Genomic DNA, 13,418 nt, shown 5'->3' on the forward strand with positions numbered 1-13,418 from the left:
AGGTCACATGGGAGTTAATTAGTGGCAGAATGAAGAGTCATCTGGGACTCCGGCTCAGTGCTTCTCCTCTTTCCACGTGGCAGAGTTGTCATCATCCCTCATCTCTTCCTCCCCATTTTAAACTGCACGGTCAGTGGTGACCGGTCTCTTGCATAGCCCCCAACTCCCTTGCCTCCCTGTAGCTTCGGCAGCCTCGTCTGATTGAACCACAATCCTGGTTGAGTCCATGTCTTCACCAGCTCTGTGCCTGCACGGACCCAGAGAAACAGTGGAAAAGCCCAGAACCACATTGATGGATTTGACTTCAAATTCATGACCTCAGATGAACCCTAATGCTGCCTGGAAACCACACTTCATCTTTCCTGTCACTTTCCCAAATAGCAACCATGACCTGGAATAGGAATGCCAGATTTAGCAAATGAAAGAATTTTATCTAGCAACCTTACGCAGATGTATTGGGTTGGCCAAAAACTCCATTTAGTTTTTTCTATAAAATAAAAAATACATATTTTATTTTCACCAATAACTTTATTGATTTTGATATTTTGAGGATGTTGGCTATCTCCTGTGTGGCATAACGTTGCTTGTTCTTAATTGATGTCTCAATTGGATCGCTATCAATTTCAACTGGTCTACCCGACCGTGGAACATCATCCAGCGAGAAATCTCCAGCACAAAACTTTGTAAACCACTTTAGAAAATTTTTTTAAATTTTATTTTTAGAGAGGGGAAGGGAGGGAGACAGAAAGGGAGAGAAACATCAATGTGTGGTTGCCTCTCGTGCGCCCCCTACTGGGGATCTAGCCTGCAACCAGGTATGTGCCCCAGACTGCGAATCAAACTGGGTGACCCTTTGGTTGGCAGGTCGGCACTCAATCCACTGAGCGACACCAGCCAGGGCCAAAAACCACTTTTTGACACATCTGATCAGTCGCAGTACCTTTTCCATATGCTGCACAAATCTTTTTGTTGTTGTTGTTGCACTTCAGTTGTGTTTTTACCTTTGTTGAAATAATGAAGCATAGTATGCTGAAAATATTGTGTATTTTCTTCCATCTTCAATATTAAAATGACTACACAAAATTCAGCAATTCTGATGTTTTCTTAAAATGTATGCTGATATGACACTCTCACAATACAATCTAACGAAACTGTTTCAAATGAAGTGAAAGACTCTTAAGCTCTATTAGAGCCATTATATGAAAAAAAAAAAAAGAATTTCTGGCCAATCAATAGTTGCTACTGTGAAATTTCAGTTGCTGTGGCAAATCATGGGGGTCATTTTGAGGTAGGGTATACTAGGGAGTGGCCCAGAATACCAAGGTGGCTAACTCTGGTTTTGGTTGTGGACTGAAGTCTTCTCTTTCCCACCTGGAACTAAGAGGCCGAGATCCCCAGAGAGAAGACACAGCCGACCAGCACTTCAAAGGTGAGGACGCCCATCCTTCCACGGGGTTGGTCCATGAAGCCACAGACCTGAGGGATTATCGTCCTGAGGAATTATTATCCAGCTGGGGGAGTTTGGTGCCTAGAAGGCCCACTGGGCCTAAAATTCTCTTGTCTAGCCCTTCAACTTCTCCCAACTGGTCCCCAGATGGGCTCAGAGTCAACCAAGGTATTACCAACTCTGGAGAGAAAATTATACTAAAGGCAGGCGGGGGAAGGGGCCTTCAGTAAAACAGCATAAAGGGACAGATTTTTGAAGCATATTAATGTATCTAAGTTATAAATCAGGAGGCAGCCAATGCTCTTAATTCCTTAAACAAATAGTTATTGTGTCTGCTATGTGCCAAGCACTGTTTCAGATACCAGGGGCACCTCGGTGGACACAGTCTGCACTGTTAAGGGACTGACATTTTCATGGGGAGTCACATCCCAAATAAAGACCACTGCAGAGAGCAATAAGCAGGTAAAGAGAACAAAACCGGATAATGGCACAGGCAGAAATGGCAGGTGGGGGCTACTGCTGAGAGGCTCTCCAGGAAGGTGACATTTGAACTGAGACTGAGTGACAAGGAGTCAGCCTTGGCAGGATCTGGACAAGAGTGCTCCAGCAGAGAAAACAGTGAATGCAAAGGGTCATGAGTAGGAGTGAGCTGCACGTGTTCAAGGAAACTGAGAGAAGGAAGGAGAGAGCTGTACGAGATGGATGTGAGAGAGGTAAAGGGGACTTGGAAGGAGAATAGCCTTTATTACAAGTGTGATGGGAGGGTTTCAGCAAGCACCACGGCCCGGTTTGTGTTCTGGAGAGATTACTGCCACTGCTGTGTGGAGACTGCGTTATAGGGCTTCGAGAGTGGATGCAGGAAACTGGTTAAGAGCCTAGTGTTGTAGGCATCCAGAAGTGAGGGGAGAGGGGCTTGGACTGGAGTGGGGATGGTGGGAAGTATTATTAGCCGAGTTCAAAATAACACGATATGCTAATGCGTGTGGCAGACACACCCAACAGTCTCACCTGCCCCCTGCCTCCACTTCTTTGCTGGCAGGGTCTTGATTTCGTTCAATTGTTTACCTTTCCACTTGCTCAAGGAAGATGGCCTTTCCCCAGACCTAGAGGTGAGGACAGAGCAGTTTAAACCATTCATGATCATTCTATTCCCTCCTCCCAGAGGCTGGTTTAGGCATGGGGCTTGTGAGATATAAGGGGAAGTCTGCCAGAGTGCTTTAAGGAAGGGTTTTTCCCTCTGATAAAAAATGGTATGGGAAGAACCCCCCCCCTTCCTGCCTTAGGACAATGTCACATGAAGAAATGATGCTTGGAGCTGCTGCAGGCATTTTGTGATCACGAGGGAAGATGTCACCAGCTCTCCGAAGATGCCAGAGCAAACGCTGGAGACACTGGAGTTATCGATGACATTACTGAGTCACCCCTGGAACCGCCCCACGCTCGGATTTCTTCTGGGATAATAAATATCCTCATTGTTTCAGCTGCTGTTAGTGAGGCTTTCCATTATTTGCTGCCAGGGAAAAAATTCTAACTAATAAAAGAGGAGAAGCAGAGAAGGAAGGAGAGGAATGCCCAATGATCCTAGGTTTTTAACTTAAGCACATGGGTGGAAGGGGATATTGTTCACACAGACTCATCAGCCTAGGACAGGAGCAGGCTTGGCAGGGGGTGAGGTGAGGGTATTGAGAGCCTTACTCTGAGATGGCTAACACACTTTCAAGTGCTGATGCCAAGGAGGCAAAAAGTCGCATGAGCCTGAAGGTCAGAGAAGAGGTCCAAGATGGAGACGTGAATGTGAAAGTCATCAGCATATAGGTGATATTTCTTTCTTTTTATTCCATTCTTTCACTATGGTTTGGGAATGTAAATACTCTAGGTATTTTCTTTTTGGATACCTAGAAATGTTATAAATGTTTATTAAGGACATGTTAAAATATACTTAAATTAGAGATAATATCATAAAACCCCATGTACTCATCACCCACTTTCAACAGTGGCTTTTTCAGGGACAAAAGCAAAGGAAAGAGAGAGCTTGGAACTGAGTACTGGGAAGTCCCTTTAGAAATGAGCCCTCAAAGACCACCAAGAAGGAGTAGCCATGACAAAAACCAGGAGAGGGTGTTGTCATTAAAGCCAAGAAGGAGGTGCTTCAAGGAGGAAGGAAGGATCAGCTGTGTCAAACACAGCTGAGAGGCAGAGAAATGTAAAGATAGAGATGTGGCCTATGGCTTTGGCAAGACGGAGGTCACCAGAGAAGTTAGCAAGAGCCATCTCAGTGGAGCATGGGAACCACGCTTGCACAGGGAGTGGGGAGGAGAGTAAACAATATCCCTTCAGAAAGGCTGAGCCGTGGGGAGGGGGACAGCTGGCAGATGCTCCAGTCTGAACAACGCAGAAGGGTGTGCACGAGGGATCAGCCCCTCCCCTCCCGGACGGAGTCGGTGGAGTACTAGAAATTTGGGGGACCTGGTTGCACTGTTCTGAGATGCACATGTGAGGTTCTGGGAAGGGGTTAGAGAAGATGGAGATGGCAAAGGGCAAGGGGAAGAGGGACAGAGATCCAAAGAGAGTGTGGCTTGCTGGGCACCCATGTAAGGTAGATGATTCAATGGGAAGAGGGAAGAAGGGCCTGGAATTATCTTCTAGATTCATGTATGGGAATGTCTGAAAGTTCTCAGTCTGGTCCATGTTACCTGCACACCCACCCAGTGCTTATGGCCCTAATTCAGAGGCATCTGTATACATCCTGAGGACATACACACTCAGTCATGTGTGTGCACACACAAAATCGGAAGCAGAATCTGCATTTCATGTACGTGCTTTGGGTGTTTATCCCTCCACCCTTGTCCTCTCCATTTTCCCTGCCAGAAAGCCTCCTCAGGGATTGTAAACTCCTTGTTACTTGGTCCAGGGTAACATAAAAGTGCAATGCAGGCTGAGCATGTGATGTTAAATGGTAACAGGCACTTGTCTTCTGTGTCAGGGAGACATGGAATGGTGTGGACTGAGTGAACTGGTGCAGCTTGTTGCTTATCATAAGGCAGCCACCACCCAGATCCATTTGTTGTCATGATAGTTTCCTGATGCTGCTGTAACGAATTGCTACAAACTTAGCAGCTTAAAGCAACACAAACTTATTATCTTACAGTTTCAGAGACCAGATGTCCAAAGGTCCTACGGGACTAAACTCAAGGTGTTGGCAAGGCTGCCTCTTCCTAGATTGCAGAGGAGAATTTGTTCCTCGCCTTGTTCATCTTAGAAGCTGCCCACATTCCTTGACTCATGGCTGCCTTCCACCTTAAAAGCCAACATCACATCACTCTGACCTTTGCTCTGACCTCTCCTTCCCTGACTCTGATCTTCCTGCCTTCCTCTTCCACTTGTAAGAATCCTTGTGATTGCATTGAGGCCACCCAGAGAATCCAGAATTATCTCCACAACTCCAGATGTTTTTTTAAAAAAAGATTTTAAAATTTATCTTTAGAGAGGGGAGGGAGGGAGAAAGAGAGGGAGAGAAACATCAATGTGCAAGAGATACATCAAATGGTCGCCTCTCCCATGTCTCCAACCAGGGACCTGGCCCACAACGCAGGCAAATGCCTTGACCAGGAATGGAACCAGCAATGGTTCCTTCAGTTCGAAGGCTGGTGCTCGGGCCACTGAGCCACACCAGTCAGGGCTCAAGATCTTCACCTTAATCACATCTGCAAAGCCTTTGCCATGTAAAGTAAATAGCCACAGATTCTGGGGATCCAGATGTGGGTATCCTTAGAGGACTATTATCCTGCCTACCACTGTGGCTAAATGGTAATGCAGACCAGTGTGGCCAGGCATTCCAGTTCTTTTCCTTAAAAGCTAGAAATCTGCATTTTTCTATGACTGCTGCTAAGAGTCAACACAGCAGGCCTGAGATTGCTATCCCTAGAAAGGCCTGCTTACAAGGTAGGCCCTTGGCTGGTGCTTGGGAACTTGGCTCTTGCGATGTTCCTGGTCAGCAGTTAGCTGACAATGACGGTTCGTGGTGCCTAGATTGTTCATGTTAACAATATAGTTTGTGCTAAACGCCTGCTGTTCTTCCGGGAGTCTGGCATTTTAGTGTGTGCTAGGCAGAGGTGTCTATGTGGCCAGCACTCAACAAAAAACAAAAGCCTTGATTTCGGAGTCTCTAATGGGCTTCCTCCAGCAGAAACACAGCAGGGAAGGGTTGCTATGTTTACATTCTGCAGGAAGAATCCCCTTTGTGAGCACTTTTGGGAAGCAGAGGGTGTAGATGCCTCTAGACTCCCCTTTGTCTTTCCCCCTTAAAATCCAGCTGCATATCCTTCCTACATTGCTGCAGTAAACCTTAGCTGTGGGTACGATTTTATGCTGAGTCCTCTGAGTCCTTCTAGCTAATCTCCTAACATAGGGGTGGTCTTGGAAATGCTCCAAAGCAAAGATAATTCCTGATTTGTTGTTCATATTCTGATTGTTACAGGGGTTAACACTGTGAGGGCCAAACAAAACGTTTCTTAGAGGGAATTTGGCCTCCAGGCTGCCAATTTTTAACTTCTGGTTTCTTAGACTTCTACCCTAAGGTTAGTTCCATCTCTGATGTAAAATAATTAATCTGACACACACTCTGCAATTGCCTACCAAGTGCTAAGCACCATGGTAGATACTAGGGCCACAAAAATGAGTAAGACAGAATCCTTACCTTCAACAAGTTTGCTATGTAGTTAGCTGGAAATGCATACAAATAAATGCAGCATGATGTGCTACACACACTAAAATAAATGAATAAGCCCTGGCTGGTGTGGCTCAGTGGACTGAGTGTCTGTCCGCCTGTGAACCAAAGGGGAGCTGGTTCTATTCCCAGTCAGGGCACATGCCTGGGTTGTGGGCCGGGGCCCCAGTTGGGGGTTCCTAAGGGGCAACCACACATTGAGTTTCTCTCCAGCTCTTTCTGCCTCCCTTCTCCTTTCTCTAAAAATAAATAAATGACATCTTTTTAAGTAGTAAAAACATAAGATAAGAATAAAATGAACTAAGAATCCACATGGCTAAGTACCCAGTGCTTTGCTATGTCTGTACACATTCCTAAATTCATTTGGTCCTCACAATATGAAGTTACCCCAGTTTTACAAATGAAGATTCTGAATCTGAAAGTCAAAGAGGTTTAGGGTTTTGCCTGAGCTGAAACTTTGTTCGATATTCATTTCTCTGGGGCGAGGGTGCTCAAGGGGAAAAGAGAGCCAGGGAAGGTGTGCAGGAGGCCATGTGTCCTGTGATCACCAAGGGCGCTTGCTCTGCAGAGACCATGACCCCATTTCCCAAAGCAGCCTCACTCTACGCCCTCGTCAGTTTTCTTTTGTATGAATGAGTCTTGTTCTCCCAAGCAGATGGCAAGTCCACTGGGAAGAGAGACCTTGTCATATTTCACTGTATTCCTTTCCATGCCTTGCTTAAGTGAGGTGTCGATTAGCTATTTTGTTGATAGAAAGTTGCCATGCTAGTTATTTTATCCTTCTGTGTGGTGTTGTCCGACAGCCATGGCCCTGGGAAACACTGTAGTGGAGAGGCAAGTGAATCCTTTCCAAGGGACTAGGCTGGGAGACAGGTTTCTTAAGGGTGTGTCTATGGGCCCATGGGGCACTTCCTGATGAATTTCCCCTGTGAAGGGAGACAGCTAGAAACGTAAGGGGTGCGAGGTAAAACAGAGGCAGATTGAAAAGCTGATTATTGAAAGAAATGAAAACGAAACACAGAAAGAAGGAATAGCTTCCCCCTAAGGCTGTGTGCTGAAGGTGTGTGCTCAGACGAAGGTCGGGATCCTGCCCGTGACTGAGGGACAGAAGAGGATCTGAAAGTCAAAATCGGACACAATATCAGAATCTTCGTTTCCTTTTTCCCTCTTCAGCGTCAACAAACATTTTGATAGCTCACAACAATGCTTTCAGGGCAGAATCGGGTCCTTTTCTGCAATGAAGAAGCCAAAGACCGAATGACGTTAAGTCACTTGCCCAAGATTATATGGGGCAGTCAGGACACGAATCCTAGTCCCAAGGACTTCAGTCCAGAGTCCTGGTGGTTCTGACAGCAGGAAAGCGGGCAGGTGGCAGAGGCAAGGGCTCGTTAAGAGCGACAATGCTGATGACCAGGGCACTATCCGTCCGGCAGCCGCCGACCCGCGGCAGATTCTCCAGGTCGGCAGCCGCGCACAGGCTGCGGGGCTCAGCTCTGCGGGGCACTCTCAGGGGTCTGCACGCTGGGGCCCAGGCTGCGCAGCTCGCGGTCCTCGGCCGCCCACAGGCGTTGGCGAAGGCCAGCGGTCCTGGCTGCGGACCGGCAGGCGGCGTGCAGCCGCAAGGGGTCCCTCGAGGACCCGCGGGAGCCAGACAGCTTATAGGAGCCTCCAGGGAGGCGGGGCGGGGAGGGCACCCGCGAAGGCTCGCCGCAGCCACCTCGGAAGAACAGACTCGATGGCATCCGGCCTAAGCCAGGACACCTGAGCCACCGGCGCCCCCATGACGCAGGTGCAGGCGAGGCGCGCTCTGGCACCGCGCCCTGCGTACTTGCAGCGGAGGTCGAGAGACCCGAGGGTCGGCTCAAAACCGAGAGCCAGGGTATAAACCCTGGGTTGCTACTCTGAACGCAGGTCGGACACGTGAGGGACCCGGTGGGGGAGGGGACCGGCTCTCGCCCCACCTCTCGCAGGCTCCTGCCCCTCGGGGGCGTGGCCTCCCGGCCGCTCAGCCTCCAGTGGGCGAGCGGAGCGCGCGGCCCCGCCCCCGCATATAAGAGCGGTGCGGCAGTGCAGCCGGCGCACTTCTCACTGAGACCCGTCACCCGGACTCTGCGTGAGACCCACCGCCCGGACTCACCATGGTGAGTGCGGCCCCACCGTGGTCTTGCCGGTCCCCTCCTTGCCCCTCTCCTTCAGGGACGCTCCCTCGCGAGATGCTCGGGGACCGCCATCTGGCGTTCCGGGTCTCCGGGAGGTGCAAGCGTGTTCGCATTACCCCCACCCCCACCCCTTCCTACTGACTTTGGCCGGGCTGTGTTGTCCACTTTCGAAGGCTGGCGAAGGGGCGGGGGGTGGAGTGGGATTCTTCACTAGCAAAGAGGAGCCCTCCTGGAACCCCCCTCCTGCTCCACCAAGCATTTGTGCCCTGATCCGCCTGAGGGGCGTCACGCAATCCTGCGCCCAGTTTCCGCGGGAGAGGGAGACCCACTTGGCTGCCCTCGCCGCCAGCCTCCCCCACACCCGGTCCCTGGAACTGACCGAGCACATGCTTGGCACCAGAAGGTGGAAGGGGTCAGGTTACTGGGTCCAGCATCCCCTTTTCCTCCGACTGTGTGTGCATCCCTCCCACCCACGGTCTCCCTACACCGTGACTCAGCACCCCGCTTCTGAGCCAGGACTGGGGTTCGGTCTCGTGAGGCGGGCCGGCCCCTCACCAGCATGAGCCCGGTTGCGCGGACGGGCAGAGACAGCTGTCGCCGAGCGGGAGCTCGGGCCGAGGCCAGGTTGGGGGGAGGGGAAAGAGGTGTGTGTAGGGGGTGGTATTTATAGCCCAGGAACGGGGGCCGAAATCCAATCCCCGCTTTCCGCGGGGATGTAACTGGAAAGAATCTAGAAGACGGGCTAATACAGGGCCGGGGTGCAGGAGGGCACTCATACTGCTCCGGGCAAGGCGGGTTACCTTTGGGGCCTCGCCGCAGGTTCCGCTTCCTTTTCTGAGCATTTGGAAGCCGTCACCCCGCCATTTCGGTGTTCCGCACCACGTTGGCGTTTCAGGGGTTACTTTCAGACTGGCATGGGCGAGCCTAGGGCAGCGACTGCCCTAGTGCTCACAGCCCTTATTGCCCGCACGTGCCCTCTGCACTTACCAGCATTATCGCTATTTTCCCGAGGGGGGAGGTGTGGGTAGAGGTGGGAAGAGGAGCCAGATGGGATTGATCTCCAGAGCCAGATGGGATTTAAAGGTGGGGGAGAGGGCACCCTGATGGCACGGTGGTCAGTTGACACCAGACTGGAAGGCTGAGATGCCTCTGTAGCCCAGAGAAAAGAAGAGGGAGAGGGTTGTATGAAATTCTAGTGGTTCATCCTTAAAGCAAAGAGTTCATCGCATGGGGGTCTCCCGCTGTAAACTCACAGGTTTGGAAAACCTGTCTTTTCTCAGGCTCTGGAGAAGCTGGTTTTGAGGTAGTAGAAATTGGGAACAGCTGAAAAGTCTCCTGTCCTTGACTGTTACTGCAGTCTCTGCTGGTCTCACATGCACTTGCCTTCTCCATTCTCCCTGAGTGTCTGCTGAATGTGGCAGGGTCATGTGGAGCCAGAGCTCTTACTTGACAAGGTCCCCATGGAGAAGTAGGCTAAGAGGCTGGCCCGCCCTACTGGGTGCCTCCAGCTGGGGAGTCCTGTGGGGAGGAGGGGAGGGGCAGGCTGCCAGCCTTTTCTGACCTCTGTCCAGCCCCAAGCCTCCACTTTTGCCAACTGAGTCATCCTAGCTGGTAGGTGATAAGGTGGGGGAGAGGTGGAGACCTTATGAAGTGGGACTTATGGATGAAGGGCTTATGCTGTGTCCCCTCTCTTTATCCCGCAGCGTGAATGCATTTCAGTCCACGTAGGGCAGGCAGGTGTCCAGATGGGCAATGCCTGCTGGGAGCTCTACTGTCTGGAACATGGGATTCAGCCTGATGGGCAGATGCCCAGTGACAAGACCATTGGTGGGGGAGATGATTCCTTCACCACCTTCTTCTGTGAAACCGGAGCTGGAAAGCATGTGCCCCGGGCAGTTTTTGTGGATTTGGAACCCACTGTGATTGGTGAGAGAAAGAAGGGGGTGGAATTGAGGAGCGTGGAGAGTGACTCTAGGCTTCTTTCTGGAGAGCTGATGTCTAGACCTGTCTTTCCTAGTCCTGAAAACTCCTCACCCAGTTTGAGTCTAAAGAAGGCAATCTAATCGCAGGCTGGCTTGCACAGCAGGCCTGGGCTCCTCACACACTGGTATCTCAGGCTGGCAGAAGGGTAAACTCTTCCACATATCTGTCTGCAGCGACCACAGTGAGGGAGGGAGGTCCCTGCTGGGCACAGCCTTGTGGTTTGGGCCCTGACAATGTTTTATGCCCTTGCAGATGAGATCCGAAATGGCCCGTACCGGCAGCTCTTCCACCCAGAGCAGCTCATCACTGGGAAAGAGGATGCTGCGAACAACTATGCTCGTGGTCATTATACCATCGGCAAGGAGATCATTGACCCAGTACTGGACCGGATCCGCAAGCTGGTGAGACTCTGGTGTGAAGGGAGGGAGCTTTCCAGATGATGATGCTAATGGTCAGGGACATTTCTGTTTCCAGATCTTTTTCAGGGAGTCGTCTCTAATTGTACATGTTCCAGAGCATGCTGCTGCTATGGAACACTCATTAATCTTTGCCCTAGCTCCAGAGATATTTAGGCTTCTGTGGAGCCAGTGATAGAGCTCCTCAGGCCCCTTCCCACGTACATTGCTCTTTCTCTTTCTTGCCTTTCAGTCTGACCAGTGCACAGGGCTTCAGGGCTTCCTGGTCTTCCACAGCTTCGGTGGGGGCACCGGCTCCGGCTTCACCTCCCTCCTGATGGAGCGGCTCTCTGTCGACTATGGCAAGAAATCCAAGCTGGAGTTCTCCATCTACCCAGCCCCCCAGGTGTCCACAGCCGTGGTCGAGCCCTACAACTCCATCCTGACCACCCACACCACCCTGGAGCACTCAGACTGTGCCTTCATGGTGGACAACGAGGCCATCTATGACATCTGCCGCCGCAACCTGGACATCGAGCGCCCCACCTACACCAACCTGAACCGCCTCATCAGCCAGATCGTCTCCTCCATCACAGCTTCCCTGCGCTTTGACGGGGCCCTCAACGTGGACCTGACGGAGTTCCAGACCAACCTGGTGCCCTACCCGCGCATCCACTTCCCCCTGGCCACCTACGCGCCAGTCATCTCTGCAGAGAAGGCGTACCACGAGCAGCTGTCGGTGGCAGAGATCACCAACGCCTGCTTCGAGCCGGCCAACCAGATGGTGAAGTGCGACCCCCGTCATGGCAAGTACATGGCCTGCTGCCTGCTGTACCGTGGGGACGTGGTGCCCAAGGATGTCAACGCCGCCATCGCTGCCATCAAGACCAAGCGCAGTATTCAGTTTGTGGACTGGTGTCCCACGGGCTTCAAGGTTGGCATCAACTACCAGCCGCCCACTGTGGTGCCCGGGGGTGACCTGGCCAAGGTGCAGCGTGCCGTGTGCATGCTGAGCAACACGACCGCCATTGCGGAGGCCTGGGCCCGTCTGGACCACAAGTTCGACCTGATGTACGCCAAGAGGGCGTTTGTGCACTGGTATGTGGGGGAGGGCATGGAGGAGGGTGAGTTCTCTGAGGCCCGGGAGGATATGGCTGCCCTGGAGAAGGATTACGAGGAAGTGGGCATCGACTCCTATGAGGATGAGGATGAGGGAGAAGAATAGACCAGCTGCCTGGAGCCTACTGTGTTTATTGCAAAATCCTTTCGAAATAAACAGTTTCCTTGCACGGTTTCTGGTTCCCTCTGTGAGTACTTGAGCTTCTGCTGCCTTCCTTGTGCTGCTTGCTGCTGCTTCTGCTGCTGCCCTCACTATATGCTGCTCATGACCCTTTTCCCTTCCATGGCTGAAGGCGAGACCTGCCAAGGAGCCCTTGCCAGGCCCGGGAAACATGACCCCATGGTCCTTGATGTAAGATCCTCAGGGGCACCCAGGACAGGGAGGAAATGAGGACTGAATCCTGGACCTGTCCATCCAGCCACAAACTATCGAAGGGTATGAATCTTCACTTCCTTTCCAAGTGAGAGTTTCAGTCCAGCAGTTTCTGTATCTGGGTTAAGACCAGGACGCTGTTCTTCCCATGGCTTCTGCACTCATCAGCTCTGGAAGCAAGGCTTGGCCCAGGCACCTCTATGTTATGAGGGCTTGGGAGTGGGGCTGAGCTGCCCCAGAGTTCCTTGGCGTGGAGCCTAGTCATAAGCTTGGGGGATGGGAGGGAACAGGGCCACCTCCTGGAATTGTTTATGTCACTGCATGAACAGCTTTGCATAGCTTACTGACTTGCTGCTGTGCTGGGGCCTAGGGCTGTGCCATTAAAACTCGGGTCATCTCCCTTCTGTTTGTGCCTTCTTTCTGGCCTCAGCCTCTGTTTTAGCTGGTAGGACCCTCTTGTGAGGGCCCTAGGGAAATTTTCAACTTTGCTAATAGGCACCCCAGGGCCCACACTGACGTCAGCATGTTGGGGGCGGGCAGGGTTGAGGGAAAGAAGCTTCCACCTCAGGAGCAGGAGATGCCAGCCCTGCCCTTGCTTTCCCTCCCTGTGATTCGGGGACGCAGTGCCCTTCCCCGGGGAACAGGTTGTAAGCCCAGCAAAGGCGGGCCCTGTTTACTCAGCACGGTAGGCAGGAAGTGGCAGCTAGACACTGCCACATCACACCGGCCTCATTAACCATTAACCATGAGTGAGCTAAAACCAGTGGGGAGAGACTGTAGGCCCAAATGGCTGCCACCTCCACTCCCTCTGCCCCCAGGCTGAGGCTGGGAGACCTATTATGTAGCTGTCCCAAAGGTTCCTCAGGTGTCTCCACCCAGAGACTGGCCTGGCAAACCAGCTGGGCTGCTCTGACTAAGCCACCCACCCCTGGGAAAGAAGAAAGGAAAGAAATGAATTGAATGGGCCTTCAGGGGACCCTGCTCTCAGTTCTTGGCATAGGAGCCCACTCAAGCCAGAGCAGCTTTAACTGTTTAAGTTGGACAAGCTAGAACTGCCCATTGCCAACCAGCCAGGTTTAAAGTAAGAATACCTGCCTTCTGACCTGACTACACCAGTCCCTCTTCTTTCCAGGCTGTTCCTTGGACATGGCAATGAGACTTTGGGCCCCTTGCATCTCTTTTCTCCGGGAACAATGAGACTGAGGTCCACACCAAG

At 51.7% G+C, this 13,418-nt stretch overlaps 1 protein-coding gene across 1 annotated transcript; it reads left to right on the top strand.

Annotated features, from left to right (window-relative positions):
- The first annotated feature begins 8,217 nt into the window (after positions 1-8,217).
- LOC119056884 (tubulin alpha-4A chain) lies at positions 8,218-12,004 on the top strand. Its single transcript, XM_053667879.1, has 4 exons — positions 8,218-8,314; positions 10,036-10,258; positions 10,568-10,716; positions 10,964-12,004. The coding sequence occupies exons 1-4, from the start codon at positions 8,312-8,314 to the stop codon at positions 11,933-11,935; spliced, it is 1,347 nt and encodes a 448-aa protein (XP_053523854.1). The 5' UTR covers positions 8,218-8,311; the 3' UTR covers positions 11,936-12,004.
- Positions 12,005-13,418: the final 1,414 nt, after the last annotated feature.

The sequence above is a fragment of the Artibeus jamaicensis genome, unplaced genomic scaffold, assembly GCF_021234435.1.
Source record: "Artibeus jamaicensis isolate MK-2021 breed Jamaican fruit bat unplaced genomic scaffold, CSHL_Jam_final contig_1015, whole genome shotgun sequence".
In the NCBI taxonomy this organism is placed as follows: Eukaryota; Metazoa; Chordata; class Mammalia; order Chiroptera; family Phyllostomidae; genus Artibeus; species Artibeus jamaicensis.